Raw genomic sequence first — 25,164 nt, forward strand, 5'->3', positions numbered from 1 at the left:
GCAGAAAACTGGATTCCTTCTGTTTGGGTGGGAAGAATCCATTCAGTGAACGTTCCTTGGAAAGAAAACTGGGGAAGGACCAAATAAAAATCTCACTTTCCCTCCGTCTGGAATTAGTTTTCAGATTCCAGGAGTGAAATCCAGCTGCTGGACAAGGATTAACCGGGAGAAGGGAACCCAAAGGCACGACGGATGTCAAATGAGCAAATCGGACATTAAATCAGGTTATACGAGGAGAGGGGAGGGAAAACAGGGAGGGTTTGGAGTACCTGGTGCTGGAATTTGGAGGGATCCCGGCTGCTGACGGGGACCACGCTCCCATAGACGTGCAATTCCCGGACGATGGAGACGCCTCCCTTCAGCTCCGGCCGGAAGGATTCCTCGGAGCACTTCCGAAGGCGCAGGAGCCCGACCAGAATGTCCTGCTCCGGGTCTTCGTAGGACAGGAAGGTCTCCCAGCCCCCGTTGGCCACGTAATCCCTTCGGATCAGCTCAATCTGGGCGGGGGGGAAGGAGAGGGGAGGGAGACAAAGAGGGGGAAAAAAAAAAAAAAAGGAAAAAATTTCTTTAATAATCCTGGAGCGACGCCCTGGATGGACCGAAGGGAATTTCACGGCTCCATAAACTGTTGGGATTCACAGCTTCTGAAAGGTCAATTTAATTCCAGATGGATTTGGGCAGTGCTGGGTGAGAGCTGCAGGTCCTGCAGACACAGCCGAGGGAAACACGAGGCTCTGTCGTGGAAAGGGTTTGTCCAAGGGACACCTCTGGGCTCCTATCCCTGCCCACAGGATTCCAAGAAGGATTGGGAGCCCACGTGGTGACCTGTGACACTGAATCATGGAATGGTTTGGGTTGGAAGGGACTTTAAAGATCATCTCATCCCACCCCTACCTCCCACGATCCCAGGTTGCTCCAACCTCGCCTTGGACACTCCCAGGGATCCAGGGGCAGCCACAGCTTCTCTGGGAATTCCAGCCCAGACCCTCCCAGTCAGGAATTCCTTCCCAATCTCCCATCTCTCCCTGCCCTCTGGCAGTGGGAAGCCATTCCTTGTGTCCTGTCCTTCCAGCCCTTGTCCCCAGTCCCTCTCCAGCTCTCCTGGAGCCCCTTTAGGCTCTGGAAGGGGCTCCAAGGTGTCCCTGGATCCTTCTCTTCTCCAGCTGAACCCCCTCAGCTCTCCCAGCCTGGCTCCAGAGCGGAGGGGCTCCAGCCTTGGGAGCATCTCCATGGCCTCCTTTGGACTTGCTCCAGCAACTCCACATCCTTCTGATTTTGGGATCCCAGAGCTGGAAGCAGTGCCCCAGGTGGGGTCTCACAAGGACACAAGGCGTGGTCTCACTCACCTTATAAAGCAGAAACCTAAAATCTCTAAATTCTGGAGCGGCTCGAGTTCCACAATCCCTGCAGAATCAGTGGGAGCAGCAGCTCTTCCCTCTTCCCAAGGGAATTGCTCTCATGGAGATGCAGCTCCAGCCCCAAACTTTCCGGTGCAGAAGGAGCGGTTTGGCCTCACAGCCTTCACTAACCCCACACTCACAGGTCCAGGTCTCTCCACAAGCAGCACAAGTGGGGTTTTCACCCCTTTAGACCCCAAAACCAGCCAGACCAGCACCCTGAGAGCTGCCTCAAACCCCATTTTCTGGGAACAACCCGGACAAAAGCCGCCCTGGAAGATCCCAAGGAGTGGAAGGGAGAAGCGAAGTGAGAGTTGGCGGATGGTGGAGAACGCGCCAAACACCAGGGGTGGGGTTGAGTGATAAAGAGGAACTGGCAGAGGAAGTGAAGGGGAGAAGAAAATAAACTTCTCAAGTTGCTTTTGATCTGAAAGGAATCGGGATTCTGGGCTTCCTGATGTTTTCCAAGTGGGGAACAGTCAGAGGGTTTGCTGGAGGAATGGAGGGGCTGGAGCGTGTTCAGGGAAGGGAACGGAGCTGGGGAAGGGGCTGGAGCAGCAGGAGTATCTGAGGGAGCTGGAGGGGCTCATCCCAGAGAAAAGAGAGATCAGGGAGGCCCTTCTGGCTCTGCAACTCCCTGATGGATCCAGGGAAGGGTCAAGCTCTGCTCCCAGGGAACAAGGGACAGGAGGAGAGGGAACGGTCTCCAGCTGTGCCAGGGGAGGGTCCGGTTGGACACCAGGAGGAATTCCTTCATGGAAAAGGCGGTCAGGCATTGGAAGGGGCTGCCCAGGGAGGCGGTTGAGTCCCCATTCCTGGAGGGATTTCAAATCCCTGTGGATGTGGCCCTTGGGGACACGGCTCAGGGGTGGCCTCGGCAGTGCTGGGGGAACAGTTGGACTCCATGATCCTGGAGATCTTTCCCAACCTGGACAATTATGATTCTTCCCAGTCTCACTGCAAAGACTAAAGGCATTTTTTCTGCACCTCCTCTGTTGCCCCCAAATCCATGAATTAAAGATTTGTTTACGGAGAATTCCGTCTGGGAATGTGTCGCCCGCTCCTCTCCACGTCCAAGCCTGGCTGAGCACAGCTTAAAATTAAACAATTAAACCTTGTCCTAACTGCACCAAGGCTCATCTCAGCTCTGAAATGCTGAAATGAGATCACGGGGTAAGAGCTGGTTTGGCTTGAAATGTTATTAAACACTGAGTTTCAGACTGGAAAACTCCTGGATTCTTCCAAAGACAAAATGAAACAAATAGAAAATATGGCTCCAGTTGCTTGTCCTCCGGCAGGGACTTCCCTGGGAGGGTGGTGAGGGACTGGAACAGAATTCCCAGAGAAGCTGTGCCTGCCCCTGGACCCCTGGAGGTGTCCAAGGCCACGTTGGAGCAACCTGGGATAGCGGGAGGTGTCGGGGTTGGAACTGGATGAGCTCTAAGCTCTCTTCCCACCCAAACCATCCTGGGATTCCAAGATTCTATGACCAGATTCCATGTTATGTTCACCTCCCCTCCAAAAATCCACTTGTAGACAGAGATGGGCCAGGACAAACAGGAACCTTCACCAGGAGCCTTTTTGTTGGGGCATTTTTATGGCAACACAAACACGTTACCAGCCAAGCTGAGCTGCTCGAGGGGTTTGTTATTCCCACTTCCCTGGGCACAGAGGGTTCCTGGGATACACAACCCCCCTCAGAGGGTTTTTCAGGGACTCACGAGGTGCACAGAACCTTTTTCCTTCTGGGATAACGGTACCAATGTGGCAAAAGCCAATCCCAAATCACCTCCTGGTCGGGGCACACCCACGTTGCAGTTCCCAACGCCAGCCACGGAATCCCACAATGGTTTGGGTGGGAAGGGACCTTAAAGCCCATCCAGTTCCAACCCTGGCACTTTCCACTCTCCCAGGTTGCTCCAAGGGAATCCAACCTGGCCTTGGACGCTCCCAGGACAGTCCCTTGTCCCTAAAACATCCCTCACCACTTCCCTCTAAAACCCCATTAAATGCTTTGCACGTTTATTTTAAACTGCTTTTGACAAACAAAGGCAAAACGCAGGGGCAGGTTAGGCTCAGCCTAAACCAGCTCCTCCCAGCTTAAAAAATCTGCTTTATTCCTTCCCAGGCTCTGTATTATCCTTATCTTGATACACCACCACTCCCCCCTCCCAGTTTTTCAGAGACAGCAGCTCCAAAGCCTCACACTTTCTGCCTGAACACTAATGGAGCTTCATATCCTTAACAGAGCTGTCATTGCCCCTCAAAAACCTGTCACTCCAACGTCTCTTTACTCCAACAATCCACCTGAGCATTTTTAAGGCTTTATTCCACAGCAGCCTCAACCACTGTGGGAGCAAGAAAACACTTTCCTTCCTTCCCTCCTTCCTTCCCCCCCTCCCTGCTCCTACTTGAAAAGGCAGCTCTGTAAATAACCAGTGGAAAAAAAAAACACAACAAATCACCAAAAAAACTACTTCAAATTGGCTTTTTCAAAGGCCCCAGACTTAGACACGATAAATAAATTATAAGCAGAGTTATGTATTATAAAAAATACACGCCCGGCCCCCGCCGATCCCGCCCGGAAAAGGAGCCGTGATTAATTGGAGCCAGGGATTAATTTCTTTTGAGATGTGACACGGGGGGGGGGGGACGTGTTTACTCGAGGAGCCAAGACAAACATCGTACACCTTGTCATCAGTCTGAGGCACAAGGAAAAAAAAAACGGTGCCATCCCCCGGAATATTCCTCTCCCTGGCTTGTCATGATAAATTCCGCTCCGACTGCACAATGACACCCTCCTGCCACTCAGCCAGACGGAGCCTAACAAAGGGGATTTTGCTTTGAAAACCCTGTGATAAGCTATTTGCTAACTGCTCTCCTCTCCTCCCCAAAAATCGGAATTTACAATTTAAATCAGGTTAGAGGAGCTGCCAACAGACAGCTGGGGGCGGGAGAGGCTCCGTGAGGTGACCGCAGATGAGGGGGCAGCGCAGAGGCAAAGGGGTTTGGGCAGCCCCCATTCCTGCAGGAATCGGGTAGGAATGGGGTCGTTTCTCTGGGATTCTTGTCCCTCTCTGTGTGTCACAGGTGGGGTGGGTGGCACTCCCCCCGAAGTCACGGAGGGAAGCAGGATGTGGCTCCCCAGAATCTCTGGGAGGAGGTCTTTCGGCGAATATTCCCTCTGCCCAACTCCTGGAGCCAAATTCGGGGTCTCCTCCAAGCCTAAAGAAATCCAGGGATTCTCCAAAGCACCAGGGAGAGGATCTTTGGTAGGAGTCACATCCTAATCCCAATTTAGTGGCTCATATTTAGGAACCATGTCCGTGCCCATCCTGACCAGGAAGAGCCATCCTGACCCAGCTCCTGCCTGGCACAAAGAATTCCTGTTTGGAAGTGAAGGCAACACCTGATGGACAAACTCCAGAATCCTTCCAGTCCCTCCTTAATGGCAGCAAAGGAACAGGAGGAGGATATTTCCAAGGCATGATTTATTACCCACAGCACACGTGGAGAGTAAAATTAGGGCCTGTGTGCTCCTAAAAGGCTCATTTCCTTGGGTGCCATGGAATTCCCAATCCCTCTGTGGAAGGATTGATCCCTCCTTGGGACTACAGTGAGCTGGAAGCAATTAGATGCTCTTTAGTTTTTATTAGATGATCTTTAAGGTCCCTTCCAAACCCAAAGCATTCAAGGATGCCATGGGTTCCTAAACTGGATGCAGTGAACGTTTCCCTTTCCAAAGCATCTTTTTGTGGACTATTTAAGGATTTTAGGAAGGAAAACCACAACATATCTGTCCAATGCTAACTGAATATACTCATACAAATAAATATAACTGTACATGTGCATAAATGTATTTACACATGCCCTGTTTGCCTATAAAAACATGCAGATTCACCCCAAAAAAAGGCCATAAACTCATCCTGCTAAACATTTATTCCTGTTCACAACGAACACGTGGTGTTATTGTTTTCTTTTTTAAACCTGAATTTAGGGAAGGGAGCAAAGGGAAAAAGGCAGATCTTCTGTTATACCAAACACCCAAATAAACCAGTGGCTGCAGATGCATTTGTTGAACACAGTGGTCCATAAATTTCCACACGTGCTCAAACAAGACATCCAAAAATAAAGGAACGAGACACGCAGAAATACACGGAAAACTGGATCCAGCTACAAAGGCAAAACCACGGGATTGGACGTGCAACAAATGGCTCCCAGTGCCAGAAGATAAATTGTGGCCGAAAACAAGCTCTGACTTTAAAAAAAAGGCAAAAAAAAAGACAAATCTTACCTGATAAGGTCTCACTTTGTGGTGGATTTCCTGAATTCCGACCTCTCTCGTCCTCACGTCGCGGCACTGGGAAAAGGGAATCACAGAGGAGACGGTCAGGAAGCTCCAGACACACGAGATTTCCGGGCAATGTCAGGTCCAAAACTCCGCTGAAACATTTGCAGTCATGGATTTCAAATGGGGGGGGAGCCTTCCAGATAAAAGGGATCACTGATCCATCCCTGTTCCAGCCCTAATCCAGCTGGGAGAGAAGGCTCGGCGCTCAACGGAAAGACCCGCCGGCAAAAATCGATTTGCTGAGTGGCCATTGTGGCTCACGAGGCAAAGCACCCTTGGATTCCCAACCAGCGGGGAGAGGAAACATCCATGGAACGACAGGAGAGGGGAAAAACGGCTTTGGAATCATCCGTTGTTGCCCCTGCACCGGGAAGGCGGAACGCCGGCAAAATCCAGGCGTCAAATAGAGAGAGTTTGAGTCCCAGCAAACCTCTCCTTGTTTTTAAATGGGAGCTGCTCCAGGGGCTCTTCCCGAATATCTGAGTGCAAACACGACCCAGCAGCCACGGAGCGCTGCCAAGGCTTGGGATGAGTCCCGGAAAGGAATCTCCCCTCCCTCAGAAGTGAGACAGCGGAGGAGAAGAGGCTCAAGTGCTAAAAGATGGGTTGTAACTCGCACAGATTTTGTGGTTTTCAGCAAAACCAGTAAAATTTGAGGACTTTGGCACTCGCTCCCGTTAGCAAAGAGTTGGGACAGTGTGGGAATTCCTGCTGTGGGAGAGGGTTCATCCAGGTTTTTGTGGGTTTATTGGTAAGCCAGTGCTGAGTTTGACCCAGCTTTAGCCAGGAAAGTGCTGCCACAACAGTTTTGCCCAAAGCAGCTGAGCTGCAAATGCTCACTTCATTCCACAAGTGCTGCTGGAATTGGAGGGAAGAATCATGGAATCACGGAATCAGAATGGTTTGGGTGGGAAAGGAGCTTAAAGCTCACCCAGTACTACCTCCTGCCACAGGCAGGGACACCTTCCACCAGCCCAGGTTGCTCAGAGCTCCACCCCGCTTCACCTTGGACACTTCCAGGGATGGGGCAGCCACAGCTTCCCTGGGAATTGCATCCCAGGGCCTCACCACCCTCACAAGGAAGAATTTCTCCCCAGTATCCCGCCTAGCCCTGCCCTCTGTCACTTTAGAGCCATTAACAACCTCCCCCAGTGGGTTAAAATTGCTCCAACAGCACCAACACCCACCTGCCCCTGTAATTCCAAAAGCCAGACATTTTAAGCCAGGGAAGGAACGTGTGAAAATCCAGTTCACACAGAAACTCAGAGCAGTGGGAACAAGCTCAGCTCTGCCTCGTGCCCTGTCTCCGAGTCCCTTTAAATTCCATTATCGGTATAAAGCCAAGATCTCACAAAATAATAGGAAAAACGGGGGGGTTGTGTCTGGGTTTTGGAGTGGGGTGTGATAAACCCAGGGCTCGGTGTTGTATCGGGATTCTACAGCATGGAATCATGGAACTGTTAAGGTTGGAAAAGCCCTCTGAGGTCATTGAATGCAACCGTTCCCCAGCACTGCCAAGGCCGCCCCGAGCCGTGTCCCCAAGGGTCACATCCACAGGGATTTTAAATCCCCCCGGGGATGTGGAATCCACCCCTGTCCTGGGCAGCTGTGCCAGGGCTGGACAACCCTTTCCATGAAGGGATCACTCCCAATATCCAACCTAAACCTCCCCTGGCACAGCTGGAGGCCGTTTCCTCTCCTCCTGTCCCTTGTTCCCTGGGAGCAGAGCCCGACCCTTCCCTGGATCCATCAGGGAGTTGCAGAGGCAGAAGGTGCCCCCTGATTCCTCTTTTCTCCAGGCTGAGCCCCTCCAGCTCCCTCAGCTGCTCCTGCTGCTCCAGCCCCTTCCCTGCTCCGTTCCCTTCCCTGGACATGCTCCAGCCCCTCCATATCTCCCTTGCTGGGAATGTCCCAGAGCTGTCCCCAGCCCTGGAGGTGTCCCAGCAGTGCCAGCACAGGGGGACAATCCCTTCCCTGCTCCTGCTGCCACACCAGGGCTGGGACAGCCTTTGGTCTCCTTGCCCACCTGGGCTCGTGTCCAGCACCTCCAGGGCCTTTCCCATCTTTCCAGCCACTCTTCCCCTGGCCTGGAACATTCCATGAGGTTGTGGTGCCCCATGTCCAATTCCCGGCACGTGGCCTTGTTGCCCCTCACTCCATTGGCCTTGGCCCCTCAATCCCATGGATCCAGCCTGTCCAGATCCCTCTGCAGATGATCCTGATCTCCAGCAGATCCACATCCCACCCAACTCGCTGCCACTTCTGCCTGAGGGTGCCTCGATCCCAGACCATCCATGAAGATTAAACGGGACCGTTCCCAGCGCTGAGCCCTGGGGAACCACCAGTGACCTGCCCCAGCTGGAGGCGAACTCTTCCCTGCTTTCCAATTCCCAGCCTCACAAACATCCCAGAAAAAAGGGGAGGAACGTCCACTCCTCGTTTAGAACCCCAGACCTGAGGAGTGACTGTGTGTTTTGGGATTTTCCTTTCAAATTCCACGTCCCAACTGCGCATCTCCACCCTCACTCAGCGTCGGGCAATCCCGAAGTCCAGCACTTGGTCCCTCCAACAAAAATCCTCAACAACCACAGACACAAAGCTGATCCCCATCCCTCAAATATTCCCTGATGATGGATTCCAGAGCTGGTGAACTGCCTGATCTTCGCCATCGAGCCGGTAAATACATGAGATTCCTCCAAGCCCCCTACGAGACACGAGATTCCTACAAGGCCTTTTCCTCTCTTTCTCCAACCCGGGAAGCAGGAGGGCAAAGCCTATTTATAGCTTTCTCCTCTGACCCATGGAGAGCACAGCAGTTCCCTCGCATTCCGAGCTGTGCTGCAGCAGATTGTCCGGATCCTGCTCCCGGCAGCTGCCGAGTTTCTGCCTCACTAAATTAAAGCCCATAATCATCTGCCCAGCAGAGACATTTCCAGAGCGTGGCTCCTCTCAAAGCCACACTTCCCAAGCCCTTTAACGCTCCAGCTGAGCCCCTCGGTGCCATGGATCGGCTCTCCCAGCTTTTCCAGCTGGTCCCGGCCGGGTTTAGCGGCAAAGCCGGGGAGGAGGTTCCACCAAGGAGCCCTGGAGAGCTCAATTCCAGAGGCTTCCCTCCCCTGCCGGGATTTGAAGTGGAACGGCGGCGGGAGGGATGGAAGCTCCTCGTGGATGGCAGAGCTCTCTGCCAAATCCTGGAGAGAGAGAGGCTGGGAGGAATGATTGAAGGAGAAAAGTCCAGGGCAGCAGCTTAAGGAGAGAGATTAAGCGGGATGGAAAGCCCAGCTGGGAGGAAAAGAGCCTGGAGTTTCTTCCCTCGCCTTTCCTGACTGCAAGATCCAAGCGGGATGGCGCAGGCAGCAAGGAGTTAGATGTAGCCTGGGGGATTATCCCTGTTAAATCCCAAAAAACATGGGTCAGAGGCACAGACTGATGTGGGAATCCAGGGATAGAGGCAGCGGTCGGGGAATTTACAATTGCTGGATGCAGCGGGGCCTTAAAAGCTCTTTAAGGAAAGGGGAGCTGGGAAGAGGGAGCGCTAAATCCTCACAGAGATCCATGGAAAAGTCGTGGTGGGGATGTGCCCCTGCCCACACGCCAGGACACCAGAGCAATCAAAGCCCTTTGGAAGTGAATCACAAAATCGTGGAATGGTTTGGGTTGGAAGGGACAGCAAAGGGCAGCTCATTCCAGCCCCTGCCATGGGCAGGGACACCTCCCGCTATCCCAGGTGGCTCCAACCTGGCCTTGGACACTCCCAGGGATCCAGAGGCAGCCACAACTTCTCTGGGAATCCCATTCCACTCCCTCCTCACCCTCCCAGCCAGGAATTCCTTCCCAATCTCCCATCTCCCCCTGCCCTCTGGCACTGGGAAGCCATTCCCTGTGTCCTGTCCCTCCAGCCCTTCTCCCCAGTCCCTCTCCAGCTCTCCTGGAACCACTTTAGGCTCTGGAAGGGGCTCCAGGAGCTCAGGGTTTTCCTTGAATTCCTTGGAGCTGCATCCCACAGGATTTGTCTGATGGGAAACCGAGAACCCAGCCTGGAGCCATCCCAGCTTCATGGAATCATCAAATCCCAGCAGGGTTTGGGTGGGAAGGGACCTTAAACACCATCCAGTTCCACCCCCTGCCACGAACAGGGACACCTCCCACTATCCCAGGTTGCTCCAACCTGGCCTTGGACACTTCCAGGGATCCAGGGGCAGCCACAGCTCCTCCGGGTACCCTCAGTGGGTGGAACATTCCCAGGAAACACGGGGTTTGTGCCACGTTTCGTTCAGGAAGTGGGACATCCCAAAAGAAAAAGGGCATAACTTTCCAGGAGGGGCTTTGGGAGTTTGGGAGGGAGGTTTAAACGGTGGGCAGGGGCAGAGCAGAGCCGGAGGAACACTGGGAAAAGGCTGGGAATCCATCCTTCCTGGCTGCAAACATAAATCCAATTCCTCCCCCTCCCCCGTGTTTTTATCAGAAATATCAGGAATATCAAGACTCCTTTTGTTTGTGCTGAAACCTCTCCTGCAAGATTCCACTGAGAGCCTTCCTTCCAATTGTTCCAGCCAGCGGAGTGCGTGGGAAAGGAGAAAAGGAAGGAGAGTTTCCAACTGCATCGATTACAAAGGAACCTTTCCTGCCTCCTCTCTTCGATTTCGGGCTCCAAAAAAAACAAAACAAATGGAATATCACAGACTAGTTACCAGGGATGGGGGTGAAAGTGCTGAACTAAAAGTCACCCAAACAAAACTTAAAAGTCACCCAAACAAACACAGCTTTTTAATGATCCCAGAAGGATCCTTAAAGTGCTTTTTTTAGTCATTAAGTTGCTTTTTTTTGTTTTTTTTCAAAGCCCTTCCCAGGATTTTTTTTTTACCTGTGTCCCAAGATCCTTCATCCTGGCCAAGGCGAGTTCCCTCAGGTTGCCGTGCTCCACCCCGGAGCTCACCAGTGGCATTGGGATATCCCTGCGTGGAAAAGGAAAAGAGAACCCTTTAAACAACTCCACGGGCAGGGAAGGAACCACAAAGCCACCTAAGCCGAGATCCCAAGCAGCAGATCCCGGAATTCCTCAGAATTCCCTCGGTTTCGAGCCCTCGGCTGAATAAAACGGGTAAAATGCAACTAAGAGCAGGAGGAAAACGGAGGGGAAAAGCTACAGATTTTATTTAGGTTAAAAAAAAAAATGTAATGTAAAAGTTGGCTTCAGGGATTAAAAAAATTAAAAGTGTAAAAATCGTGATTTTGTTCTCGGTTCTTGGGAATCTAGGGGGGGAAAAAAAAAAAGGATCATCCAGCTGAGGCTCCACCTTTTTCTAGGAGTCCAGGTCAGATGTTCTTTGTGGAATCTGCTGCTGGAAAACCAGTAATTTGGAACCAGTTCTCCGGTTTGGGAGCTGAACGTCCAGTAGGGAAAATCCATCGGGATTATAACTTCTCTATGTTGGGATTTTAGCTGCTTAAAAGCCAAAAAGTTCTGCTCAGGAAAGGATTTGCAGCGGCCAGAGAGTCCAGGCCCTTCCCATGGGAACGTAAATCGGGAGTCTGGAAATGGCAAGACTCCTTCCTTCGGTTTTCCAAGGGAAAGCACCGATGGAATTTGAAGGCAAGGCCGGGTTTGGCCTCTGTGCTGCCTCCCAGGGCAGTTTGTCCCGCTGGAGAGGACGAAAGCAGGACACCACCCCTCAGGGAAGGCAGGATTTATGCATCCAGAGCAGGCTGGGAAGGAACCACGGGGATTGTTGGTTCATCCAAACCCCTCGGATCTTCCACGGGGGAAATCAGGACGACACAAACATGGGAGACACTCAGCAAACTGGGCTCAAACATCCCCTGGTGAGCATTCCCCCTTTTCCTTTATCCATGCAAGACTCAGCAGCTTAAAGGACAGAATCATTCCCTGATTCCCCCAGTCAGGGAATTGCTGATGGAATTAGCTTAATTGGATCGGTGGATCCATCAGATACCCGATACCAACGTGTCAATGGATCCATCCAGTTCCCTGTGGAATTGCTTTCACACCATTAACAATTCCTATGGTTGGCAATTCCTGTTTGGAGCATTTTTTCCCTATTTTTAGCAATTCCTACTTCGGGCAATTCCTATTTTTTAATCTAATCAAAGATAAAGGTCTCCAAGGGTCCCAAAGGCCTGATCCTTGTGCTGCTCCAGCCTCTGCAGGTCCGAGATGCTGGCAAGGGGGGCAAGGAAAGGAGCTTTTCTTTACTGTTGGGAATAAAAAGAAGGGCTGGGAAAGACCTTAAAGCTCATAAATCCATGGGCTGGGACACCTCCCACTATCCCAGGTTGCTCCAAGCCCCGTCCAACCTGGCCTTGGACACTCCCAGGGATCCAGGGGCAGCCACAGCTTCTCTGGCAAACCTGGGCCAGGGCCTCTCCACCCTCCCAGCCAGGAATTCCTTCCCAGTATCCCATCTCTCCCTGCCCTCTGGCACTGAGAAGCCATTCCCTGTGTCCTGTCCCTCCAGCCCTTCTCCCAAGTCCCTCTCCAGCTCTCCTGGAGCCCCTTTAGGCTCTGGAAGGGGCTCCAAGCTCTCCCTGGAGCTCAGGGTTTTCCTTTTATTCCTTGGAGCTGCATCCCACAGGATTTGTCTGATGGGAACGTGAGAATCCCAGCCTGGAGACATCCCAGCTTCATGGAATTATCAAATCCCATCAGGGTTTGGGTGGGAAGGGACCTTAAACACCATCCAGTTCCACCCCCTGTCATAAGCAGGGACACCTCCCACTATCCCAAGTTGCTTCAAGCCCCATCCAGCCTGGCCTTGGACACTCCCAGGGATCCAGGGGCAGCCACAGCTTCTCTGGGAATTCCATTCCGGCCCCTCACCACCCTCACAGCCAAGAATTCCCAATATCTCATCCTAATATCTCATCTAAACCTACTGTCAGCTTAAAGCTGTTCCCGCTTGTCCTTGTCATTCCACACCCTTGTATTCCATTCCCTCTCCAGCTTTCCTGTCGGGATAACCTGCTGTCTGGGCACGAGCTGAATCTGAAAGCACTGTGGAAAGAGAGCCTGGAAAGGGAAGCTGTGAAGGAAGGTGGACTCGTGGAGATGGAAAGGGCCTGGGATGCAGCGGAGAACGAGGGAAAAGTCGCTCCCGTTGTTGGGAACAGCCCGTGGATGTTTTCAGAAACCTTGGCTTTGTGCATTATCCTGTTCCTGAGTCACACAACGGCCCTGGAAGCAATTCAGATCCAAGTAATAACTCCTGGGCTCGGCTCCGGAGGTGTAAAAATCCGTAATCACCATGGACCCGTTCCAGCTGCCACGAGCCGGGAAGCGGGAAAACCGCTCCGGAACATCCCAACTGACAGCGGGATGGCAGCTGGGGAGGGGAGTCAGGGCAACAGCACACCAAGCAAAGCCTTTTCCAGGCCTGAATTCCTCAGGAAAAGACCTGCTAGGCTGCCATCCTTGAGGAATAAACCTGCTGGATTTAGATGCGATGCCGCGGTGACGGCACCAGGAACGAGCTACTCCTCGGAATCTCTGTCCTGACCAAAAATTCCCACATTCCTGCCTTGTTTCACGCCAGGCTACTCCTAATTTTCTTGTTCTCTGCCCAAATCAGTGTTCCTGTTCTTTAAAAGGTAATTCCTTTAAAAGGTAATTCCTTTAAAAGGCAATTCCTTTAAAAGGTAATTTCTTAAAATGTTCCCTGCCCGTGGCAGGGGGTTGGAAAGGGATGAGTTTTAAGGTCCATTCCAACCCGAACCGTTCTGTGATTCCATGATTTTCCTTCTCTCAGAGGTCGTTTATTCCACATCTACCCTTCCAAAAAAAGACTGATGCTGCCCTGCACATATTCCCACAGCTCATTCTCCCGAAGATGGGGCTTATTCCACACAAGGCATTCCCAAAGCCTGCTCCGACTGCTGCATCGACGCTTCCATCTCTAAATGGAGTTATCCTGAAAAAAATGCTTTTCATGGCTGCATTCCCCAGTGGTTCATCCTATTCCAGACCAAGACATTAAGAACTTTTCCTCCTCTGTTATGGTGATCCCAGGATTTACAGCAAAACCCCCCGGAGTTTGATGCCCAACTTCCCTGACCTGCATCTCATCCCATCTCCCACTCCAGCTTTGCCACCAGCAGATCCTCCCCCTTCCAGGGATGCTTCCCAGCCCTCCAAGGTTTCCTCAGTGCCTTATTCTTTTCTGTGCCACTGTAAATTCATACAATTTTGAGCGCAAGGTTAGTTTTTAAATGGGCATTTTAGAAATTCCACCGTTATCCCTGAATCCAGAATTTCTTGGTCAGAGCTTCCCAGCGTTTCTTGCCTTTGGCCACTTCCTTCTCTGACACGTTTCTCTGCTCATCCCCACTTTGTCACCCTTCCAATCAGGCACAAAAGCAAATTCTTTGGAGAAACCCAGGCAGGTGAGGTCTCATTCCTCACTCTCCTCTTGGAGAGCACAGGATTGGAACTGATTCCAACTCACGGAGCCGGGAGCCAACGGAGTATTGTCTGTGCATGCAAAAATAGGGAAGTGTTTACAACCTCCCTTCCTATTATCAGGCAGATTTAGGAGATAACAGAAGCAAAATAACCCAGGGAAGACCCCACACTGCTAATGGAATGATTATCCATAATTCCGGGAGGTGGGTGCTGGGAATAATGGCGCCACCACGGAACGTTCCCGAAAACCCTGCAACGCCCACGGGGAGAGAGAGGAAGTCTCCACAGCCAGAAAAATGACACAGCTCACAGCTCCTGCCACAAAGAGAGGAATGTTCCCCCACAGCCAAGAGGCAATTATCCCTCAGGATCATTAAAGGGCTGCGTCCCAGGCTCTCATCTGGCTGCCGGAGGAAGCGGAGCCTCCAGAAATTTCTGGACATGGAGTTCCACCTAAAGAGCTCCTCATCCTCCTCGGCCTCTCCCAGCCTGAAGAGGCTTTAAAGCAAAAAAAAAAACCAAAAACCCTGAAGCAGTTTTAAAGACCTTTAGTGAATTAATGATTGAGGCTATGAGAAATAATGAAAGGCTGAGTCAGATCTCGCTGCAAAAGCCCGGATCCCTCCGAGCGCAGCAAATCCGTAGGCATGGAAAATTACCTCTGGACACGGTACACGCGAGTCCAAGGGGGGACGAGGGCCAGGATTCGGGCCACCAGATCCACCAGAGTGCTGGGGGGGTAGCTCTTGTATCTCCCAGTTTTCCAGAGCTCGTACAGGCCGGTGCCACGGATCACCAGGGTCGGGTAGAGCTTCATCCCGTCGGGGCGAAAAGCGGGATTCTCAAAAAACTCCTGCAGGAACGGAACAAAAAAGAAAATGGGAGTCAGGGCAAAAGAAAGAAACTATGTTTCCCCCCTGAGCTTCAAACAAAACTGATTTCCAGAGGGGTTTCGCGAAAGGTAATTTTAAGTGTGTTTGAAGAATTCCTGGGTTGGGAGCGTTTATCAGCTCGTGGCGGGTTTGGAAACGAGAGGAGCGTGTTCTGGGTTTGAAAAAAAAAAAGACATTAAGGGAGGAAAAAAAAATAAAATTAATCCACATGGCAACACCGAGAGAGTCAAATCTGTGCCTTGCTCGTACCTTTCAGCAGGAATTCAATAGATATTGCAGCATTTATTGTAACAGACTGTGCTCGGAATTAGAACAATAGGAATGAGGGTACTTATCTCCCATCTCAGCAGGGCCACACTTAGAGATTAATCAATGTGTCTGGGCCACATCATTTGAATAGCAATGAAGAAAAACAGATTTATTCTGCAATGATGTTCTCAACAGGCCCAGGGAAACGGCAGGATGAAGTGCAGCTCCTGCTCTATTCCTGCTTTATTCCGTTTTGCGCCGCCAACGGAGCGGCTCCGGCTCGCGTGTCGGGTTTTTTTCCGCGGATTAAATTTCCAGTGATGACAATTAAAATAAAATCACTTGCAAAGGGAAAAAAAAACCCCACCAAACTCCAAAGGCCCCCCCCCCGAACCAAGCAAGCATTAAATTGAGTTAAGTGATGACACGGCCTCGCTGCAACGGGATCCGCGGGCCGGGGCTCAGGTTGGATTAGACCGTGGAACACTTGATATCCACGGCTTGATCCCTCTCTCCAGCATGGGATTCTCACAGGAATAAAAACCCACACAGGTTTGTTAAGGTGAGTTAATGGTTGGTGTGTGGTCTCACCAGTTGCTGCTGAAGTGCTTCACCAGTTATCCGGAATCATGGAATGGTTTGGGTGGGAAGGGACCTTAAAGCTCGTCCAGTTCCAGCCCTGACATCTCCCACTATCCCAGGTTGCTCCAAGACCCATCCAACCTGGCCTTGGACACTTCCAGGGATCCAGGGGCAGCCACAGCTTCTCTGGGAAATCCATCTCAGCCTGTCAGCACCCTCCCAGCCAGGAATTTCTTCCCAATATCCCATCTCTCCCTGCCCTCTGGCACTGGGAAGCCATTCCCTGTGTCCTGTCCCTCCAGCCCTTGTCCCAAGTCCCTCTCCAGCTCTCCTGGAGCCCCTTTAGGCTCTGAAAGGGGTCCAAGGTCAAACTGGATCCTTCTCTTCTCCCAGCTGGACACCCCCAGCTCTCCCAGCCTGTCTTCATTCCCGTGGCCCCGACCCACTCCCCAGGGGATGCTGGATCCACCACCCGGATGGGAAGGAGGTCAGAGACGTGGCAGGACCACGGCAGCCCAGGTTGTTCCTGACTCTCTCTCTCTCCCTGCCTAAGCCAGGGACAGCTCCAGCAGCCCCCACCCCTGGCATTCCAGGGACACCCTGGGCAGCTCCAGGGAAACACAGAGCCGGGAGCCAAGCCAGCTGGAAAACAGAAACAGGGAAAGAACAGCTTTTCCAGGCAGATCAACCTCCAGAGTCATTAGGACACAGCCTTACAGAGAGATGGGGACAGCTGAGGCAGTTTAAGAAACCAAACAAGATCTGGATCAGGGATAAAGTCATGGAATCATGGAATGGTTGGGTTGGAAGGGACCTTAAAGTTCTTCCAGTTCCTGACACCTTCCCAGGTTGTTCCAAGCCCTGTCCAACATGGCCCTGGACACTTCCAGGGATCCAGGGGCAGCCACAGCTTCTCTGAGCAACCCGTCCGGGGGCCTCCCCACCCTCATCCCAAACAATTCCTTCCTCATATCTAACCCTAAAATCATCGCCAGCTGTGGGGACAGGACACGAATGACTCATTTGAGGCCCTCTGGGCTGGCTGGTGCTGCAGCTCCAGGGGCAGGAGATGGGATGGATCTGTGCCCCGCCCACACTTCCAGCTCCCAACCTCATGCCAGCTCCGATTCCTGATGGATCCTTGACCGGGATGAGTCACCTCACTAATGTGACAGAACCCAACATGTGTTTTTTGGGGAGAATTCTCTTGATTTGTTGGGCTGGGTTGAAGAACCCAGCTGGGTTATGGAGAATGTAGAGTTGGAAGGGATCCATGAGAATCATGGAGTCCAACTCCCAGTAAGGAACCGAGGTCAGAAACGGGATCTGACAGCAGGAGACCATCACCTCTGTTTAACGGATCTCCTGAAAACATGGGAATTCCCCTCTGCTCCAAGGGTTCAGGCTAATTTCCAGGTCGGTCCAGTGGCTGTCAAGGAAGGCTGGCATTCCCTGCCCTTGGCTGACCACCATTCCCACTCCTGAGGAGCATCCGATGCTCCAGACGCAAAGAGAAAGGGAAAACACAGATCCCTGCACTGATTCTCAAGCCAGGCAGGTGCAGTGGGTGCGTAACACGAAGTCGTACGAGGTCAGAGAAGTGATTCCGAGTCCTCTTGTTCCCTAAACAACCCACACGGCCCGAATTCCACCTTTTGTGGGCGGAAAACAAAGCGGCTGTGAAAGGAGGAATGAGAAGATGGTGTGTGAGGGGACTGCTCTGACCAAGGACATTAAGGAAAGGAAGCGACGCTGCTTCTCCAACGAGGTACAAGAGGTACCTCAGCCACTCCAGCGGGGAAAAAAAGGGCTCCCAGCGAGGTCGTGTGATAATATTCCCCACGGTCCTGAGCACAAAAGCCTGTGTGATTCACCAGGCAGAGAGCCCTGATTCACCAGGCAGACGGGAGGAGGAAAGTGAGGTTAAAACCACCCAGCCCAGGCAAGGTCAGGAGGGAAGGTTTCCAATCCCACCCGGAATTTTGTCACTTCGCGCCCTCCGCACGTTCGACGTCAGCGCCCGGAGCCACCCGACGGTGCCACTTCACACCCCGGCAACGCCGGCCTTTGGAAAAAAATCCACGGGTTTTCCTATTTATTCCTTCAGCTCTGAGTTTAACCCTTAAACTCAGCCCTGTTTCATGTCTTTCCTGATGACCTGGATGAGGGGATGGAGTCCCACCATCAGCAAATGTGCAGGTGACACCGAGCTGGGGGCAGTGTGGATCTGCTGGAAGGCAGGAGGGCTCTGCAGAGGGACCTGCACAGGCTGGATCCATGGGCTGATTCCAACGGGATGAGGTTCCACAAGGCCAAGGGCCAGGTCCTGCCCTTTGGCCACAACAACCCCCAGCTGGGCCAGAGGGGCTGGAGAGCAGCCAGGCAGGAAGGGAGCTGGGAGTTGGGATGGACAGGGAGCTGAACAGGAGCCAGAGTGTGCCCAGGGGGCCAAGAGGGCCGATGGATCCTGGCCTGGATCGGGATCAGGGTGGCAGCAGGAGCAGGGAAGGGATTGTGCCCCTGTGAGGCCACCCCTGGAGTGCTGTGTCCAGCTCTGGGCCCTCAGCTCAGGAAGGACATGGAGGGGCTGGAGCAGGTGCAGAGAAGAGCAGAGAGGCTGGAAAGGGACTGGAGCACAATTCCCATGAGGAGAGGCTGAGGGAACTGGGGGGGCTCAGCCTGGAGAAAAGAGGGATCAGGAAGGACCTCATCCCTCTGCACAACTCCCTGCCAGGAGGGGGGAGCCGGGTGGGATCGGGCTCTGCTCCCAGGAACCAGCAGTAGGACAAGAGGGCTCGGCCTCCAGCTGTGCCAGGGGAGGGTCAGGTTGGATATTTGGAAGGAATTCTTTCCAGGGAGAGTGATCAGCCCTTGGAATGGGCTGCCCAGGGAAGTGGTGGATTCTCTGTCCCTGAAGGTGTAAGGACAGACTGGATGAGGCATCAGTGCCATGGGCTGGGAACCACAGCAGGGTTGGATCAAGGGTTGGACTCCATGATCTCGGAGCTCTTTTCCAGCCCCGCTGATTCTATGATTCTGTGATTCTTGCTCCAAATACTCCTCCAGCTCATTCCAGAAGTAATTAATTTCCCAGATACCATGGCAGTATTGCCTTGTTTTCTGAACCCCTTTTCCCGGCGTCGAATTTGGAACGGCGTCTGTAAATCCCAATATTTAAAGGCTTAACCTTTTCCCTCTTACAAACAGTTTTGATTAAGCCTCTCACGAAACAAAGGAGCTAGAAAATGCTTCCACATGCCAAGCTTTAGTGGGAATTGTAGCCTCTTTTTTTTTCTTTTTTTTATTTTTAATTAGACACCTTAAAAGGTGTCTCCGGCTGATAAAAACCTTCCGAGCGGTTTCCTGCCAAAACAAACTCAATCCCGAAAATATCTGTTCCAGAGACCACCATCCATAGCACTGGAGTCAACGGGAGGCTTTCCATCAGCTCCAGGAAGCTCTGAGTCAGGGATAATCCTCCAGACAGTGGAGGTGGTTAAAAATGACCCAGAGAGAACGGACCCCTACGTATTCCCAGAATTTCTGGATCTCTGGAGGATGCAGGACAGGGCTCCCCACTCAGGAATATTCCAGATGGAAGCACGACCAACTCCAAAGCTACTAAACCAACTCTGCTTGAAGTTTTCTTCCCCTCCAGGTAAAGACTCAAAGCATTTAAAACATCTCATATAATTAAGGAAAATGTAAATCTGGGAGTGTAGACAATGGACAGGATGGGAGAGATTTAATCCTAATTAACTGTTTTCTTTAGAATTCAAGAAAATTTATTTATAATATTTATAATCAGAGAAAAAATCATAATTAGAGAAAAAATCGTAATTAAAGAAAAAAATCATAATTAAAGAAAAAAAGGGCGACTCAGACCAGCTGAAACTTAAAGGATTTGTGGGTTCAAAATGTGGACCTTTTCACCCCTTAAAATAACATTTCTCGTAACATTCCTCAATTTATGGGAGAAAAACCGAGGAGTTTTTCCACAGTAAATAAAATGGGCGCCCAGAGAATCCTGGAATGCACAATTCTTTTGCTTCACCTGAGCTCCACTGAGCATCTTTCCCTTGTAGGAGCAGCTGCTTCGGGAATTCCAAACCGTGAATCTTAACGGGATCCCACGGACACACATTCCATGTGCAGGGTTATCCACGTGTTTCAGGAGCTCAGGGATTGATTTTAGGAGCAGATGCCTTTGCTGGGGAAGCTCCCTGTTATCAGAGCTAATGACATCTAATAGGATCCACCATAAACTCCCTGCCCCTGGAATAATCAGGGCCCAAAAAGGGGTGGAAAATTAGTGGCTTGGGTGCCGAAGAGGCCTCTGATTTTTCCATCAAGGAATACGTGTCAAAGAGCACCATGGAATCCTCCTGCCCAGCTCCCACCAATCCCTTTCAGTCCTAAAAACTGTGTGACATTGTCGTCGCTGTCCAAGAAAACAGACAGGAACTGAAACCAAAAGTCAATGGAACAGTCCATGAAGCAAAAAAAAAAAAAATAAATCAGATTATAATCACAGAATCATGGAATGGTTTGGGCTGGAAGGGACATTAAAGCTCATCCAGTCCCAACCCTGCCACGGGCAAGGACATCTTCCATGGAATAAGAGGAGATGACGTCCTGAACTCAAATATTTCCCTTTTTTGTGCTCTTGCAACAACCTTTTCAGTCAGAAAACCCCTGAGTCCCCCCTGTCAGAGCTGCCATGGAAAGGTCAAACTATTTGGGGTCACCGTGAGCGGTTCAGTCCCATTTTCACATCCAGTCTTATAAACTTAAAAATGCAGCAGTTTTTGGAAGGACTTCACTGAAACCTCAGGTTTTGCTGAGAATAAAAGTGGAAATCTCTTTTTTAGTGACTGCCCACCCCAAAGCAGGTGCCACTCAGCCTGATTCCTGAATGGGTTCCTCCACCACGGTCCCCTGCATTAAAGCAGATGATTAAATTCATCCTGTGAATAAGAAGAACATTATCTGCGCTCTCCATATTCCGGCATTCCTTATCTCCATCAGCTGGATTATTTATAACCGGGAATACTGGGAGCCCTTGAAAGCTCCTGCCTTGAGTGACACTCCCCAACTCCACAGGGAAGGAACAATCACTTAGTGCTTTAATTATATGCATTAACGGGAGCTCGTGGCTCCAAAATGTGGCTCCATTTTAGCTCTCAATTTGCATTTTCCTTGTAAATGCCGGGCTAATTAAACCCTGACGATAGGATCTGCATTCACTGGCGCAGACAATGGCCCAGTGACCGAGAAAGACACGCTGAAATGTGCCTTTTCCCTGCCTTCGGAGCAGCCTGGGAACGCACACGTCGCGGAGCAGCAGCTGGGAAAGGCAGGGAGCCGGGAATGGTCATTTTAAAGTCATTTAACGACTGTAACTTTCCCTGACGTTGAGTTTACACTTGTCTGGGTTTCCAGAACACCACACAGACCGTTCAGGAAGACGGGGAGTTGACGCTGGGCCGGATTTATCCCTGCTTTTGAGGTCCATCAGGTGTTACCCTGAGGGAGAACGAGCAAGACTTGCCGTCCATCCAAATGGTCCTTCGGGGAGCGCAGTGGGACAAGAGGAAACGGCCCCAGGTTGCACCAGGGGAGGTTCAGGTTGGATATTGGGAACAATTCCTCCATGGAAAGGGCCGTCCAGTGGTGGAATCGCCATCCCTGGAGGGATTTAAAATCCCTGTGGATGTGGGGCTGTGGTGGCCTTGGCAGTGCTGGGGGATGGTTGGACTTGATGAACTTAAAGGTCTTTTCCAACCTAAACGATCCCAAATCACACCCTCTTCATGTCTGCACTCATGGCAAAACCTCCTGTGGATGTGACCAAGGGGGAAGAAGTTCCTAAAGTGGGTGATCCAAATTTCCATCTCTCCTGGGAGCTTCTGAAAAGCATTCTGTGATCAAGGGGAGGAAAGACAACATTCCAGGGAATTTTAACTTTCCTGACTCTCGACAGCTCCAGAATAAAATCCTTTCAGCTCCTGGCACACTCAAGGAGTCAGATTTGATTTATTAATTATTTATATGTATATATTACATAGACAAATATGATTATGGAAGCCACTAAAAGTGACACAAACCCCACGAGTTCTGCCACGAGAGGGTCAGTTCTCTGCTGAGGAGCAGTTTGAGGTTGTTCTGTGATGTCTCATTTGACACTTGGAATGTCAAATAAGAAAACTGGGATTTGTTTCCCTGCTCTCTAAAGGACCTCATAAACTGACCCTTCGAGCTGTTGGATCTCCTCCCTTCCAAGAGCCTCAAAACCCTCAGATCCACACGCCAAAGGGAATTTTTTCCAGGTGAATCGTCACAACCTTCGGCTCCGTTAAGAAAATGTTACCACGTTAAACAGGACAGGAAACTCCGGATGCCAGACAAGGAGGGAAGTGCCCCTCATCCCACCTCACCCCATCCCATCCATTCCAAAGTCTATTTTTCCTCCTGGACTGCCTGGATCTACAGGTTTCCTCCTGCTGGATATACTTGCTGTCTCCAAGTTCACCCAGAACTCGAGGAGCCCCTGCCCTGCGACGTCCCCAGCGCCGCAACAACACGACTCATAGAATCATAGAATCATGGAATCAGCTGGGTTGGAAAGCACCTCTGAGATCATCAAGTCCAACCCTTGATCCAACCCTGCCGTGGTTCCCAGCCCATGGCACTGATGCCACATCCAGTCTCACCTTAAACACCTCCAGGGATGGAGAATCCACCACTTCCCTGGGCAGCCCATTCCAAGGGCCAATTACCCTCTCTGGAAAGAATTTCTTCCAAATATCCAACCTAACCCTCCCCTGGCACAGCTGGAGGCCGAGCCCTCTTGTCCTACTGCTGGCTCCTGGGAGCAGAGCCCGATCCCACCCGGCTCCCCCCTCCTGGCAGGGAGTTGTGCAGAGGGATGAGGTCTCCTCTGAGTCTCCTCCTCTCCAGACTGAGTCCCCCAGCTCCCTCAGCCTCTCCTCATGGGAATTGTGTTCCAGTCCCTACCCAGCCTCGTTACCCTTCTCTGCACCTGCTCCAGCCCCTCCATGTCCTTCCTGAGCTGAGGGCCCAGAGCTGGACACAGCACTCCAGAAGTGGCCTCACCAGCGCTGAGTCCAGGGGAAGAATCACTTCCCTGGACCTGTTGGCCACACTCTTCCCGATCCAGGCCAGGATCCATTGGCCCTCTTGGCCACCTGGGCACACTCTGGCTCCTGTTCAGCTCCCTGGCCATCCCAGCTCCCAGCTCCCTTCCTGCCTGGCTGCTCTCCAGCCCCTCTGTGCCCAGCCTGGAGCTGCCGGGGGTTGCTGTGGCCAAAGGGTAGGACCCGGGCCTTGGCCTTGTGGAACCTCATCCCGTTGGAATCAGCCCATGGATCCAGCCTGTGCAGGTCCCTCTGCAGAGCCCTCCTGCCCTCCAGCACATCAACACTCCCCCTCAGCTTAGTGTCATCTGCAAATTTGCTGATGGTGGGACTCAATCCCCTCATCTAAATCATCGATAAAGACATTTAACGGGACTGGGCCCAGCACTGATCCCTGGGAACATCACTGGTGACCGGCCACCAACTGGATGCAGCTCTGTTCCCCACCACTCTCTGGGCCCGGCCCTCAGCCAGTTCCTAACCCAGCAGAGTGCCCCTGCCCAAGCCGTGGGCTGCAGCTTTTTCAGGAGAATGCTGTNCCACCACTCTCTGGGCCCGGCCCTCAGCCAGTTCCTAACCCAGCAGAGTGCCCCTGCCCAAGCCGTGGGCTGCAGCTTTTTCAGGAGAATGCTGTGGGAGATGGCCTCAAAAGCTTCGCTGAAGTCCAGCTCAATAACGGGAAGAGACATTCCCGCCTTTGGGAAAGGCCTCGGGCGCGAGCAGCCTGACCTTGGGAGCGTGGGTTTGACTCCTGAGCGCGGGCTCCGCGTGAAGCACCAAGACAAATCTCTCCAGATTGTGCTCAGTGCACCGAGCAGCCCCATCTGCCGGGGCCGTGCAGGTGCTCCGAGCGCGGCTCCATTTATTACGCAGGTTTGGAAAAACCCCGGGAGAATTCCTCAATCAATCTGCCCCTGAAGTTTCACCTTCGCTTTTTACCGAGCGCAGAAACTCCCGGTTCTGACATTTCTGGAAGGGTCAGCTTTCCCCTCAAGGGCCGAGCGCAGGAAATAAAGCGTTTTTTCATTGTCTGGAGTGCAAAAACCCGTGTAAAGTTTTCCTCTCCTAAAAAAAACCATCGACTCCAGCAACTCTGTCCTGCCTTTGATCATCTGATCCACCTTCATCAGACCTCTCCTTTCCAGAAGGAGCATCGACACGACCACGAGCTCTCTCCCACCCCACAGAGCCCCTCCAAAGCTTCCCTCATTTATGTTCACAGCAAAACCACTTTGCTTTTCCGAGAGGCTTTTTTTAATTAAAAACCCATAAAAACTCGCACGAAGCCAACAACTAAGTCCTCGAAAATGTAATTTGGCCATTACTGCTTGATGACAAGTGTTCGATTTGCACTAAAATACATATTTTACTGCATGATGCTCTCTTTGCCCAAATGCCTGGCAAATTCACACTCTCTATCCAAGACTTATCCCTTTATTCCTGGGCTCCTTTCTCTTTGGCTCTGTGTTCCCAGCCATATGTTCCTTATCGATTTCAGCAGCAAGGGGTCTTAGCAGAAAAAAAAAACAGCCCAAAAGTCATCCCTCTGATGTTTTCTGGCGTGAAAAAACCCAACACTTGGACAGGGAGTGACTAGAAATGACCTTTTAGTTCAGGTGGGAAAAGGGTCTCAACTGCAGAATCATGGGATTTTTTTTCAGGTTTTTCCTGAATGGGAGGGTATTTTGAGGCAGGGATTGGGATTATCACAACTTTAACGGTCGGGAGCTGGAGGAAATAAAATACTGATTCACAGAGACAAAGGCAGCAATTCAAGATTAAGAAATGCAGGTTTTCCACACAGCTTTGCAATTCCTCATGTCCTCACCACAGGATCCAGGTGTGTTTGGGTTGGGAAGGGACCTTAAAGATCATCCAGTTCCAACCTCGACATCTCCTGCTATCCCAGGTGGCTCCAAGCCCTGTCCAACCTCATCTTGGACACTCCCAGGGACCCAGGGGCAGCCACAGCTTCTCTGGGAATTCCAGACCAGACCCTCAACACCCTCCCAGCCAGGAATTCCTTCCCAATCTCTCCCATCTTTCCCTGCCCTCTATCAGTGGGAAGCCATTCCCTGTGTCCTGTCCCTCCAGCCCTTGTCCCCAGTCCCTCTCCAGC

The 25,164-nt window shown here is 51.7% G+C and overlaps 1 protein-coding gene across 1 annotated transcript in view; it reads right to left on the reverse strand.

Annotated features, from left to right (window-relative positions):
• Window positions 1–200: 200 nt before the first annotated feature.
• The window catches only part of ELP3 (elongator acetyltransferase complex subunit 3), a 74,781-nt gene continuing 49,817 nt past the window's right edge, over window positions 201–25,164 (reverse strand). The window contains exons 9-12 of the mRNA XM_017830478.1: window positions 14,824–15,017; window positions 10,613–10,703; window positions 5,692–5,757; window positions 201–497 (exon numbers count right to left, since the gene is read on the reverse strand). Coding sequence (XP_017685967.1) covers window positions 216–497; window positions 5,692–5,757; window positions 10,613–10,703; window positions 14,824–15,017 — 633 coding nt within the window. The 3' untranslated portion in view covers window positions 201–215. The remainder of the gene's footprint in view (window positions 498–5,691; window positions 5,758–10,612; window positions 10,704–14,823; window positions 15,018–25,164) is intronic.

The sequence above is a fragment of the Lepidothrix coronata genome, unplaced genomic scaffold (assembly GCF_001604755.1).
Source record: "Lepidothrix coronata isolate B3197 unplaced genomic scaffold, Lepidothrix_coronata-1.0 Scaffold179, whole genome shotgun sequence".
In the NCBI taxonomy this organism is placed as follows: Eukaryota; Metazoa; Chordata; class Aves; order Passeriformes; family Pipridae; genus Lepidothrix; species Lepidothrix coronata.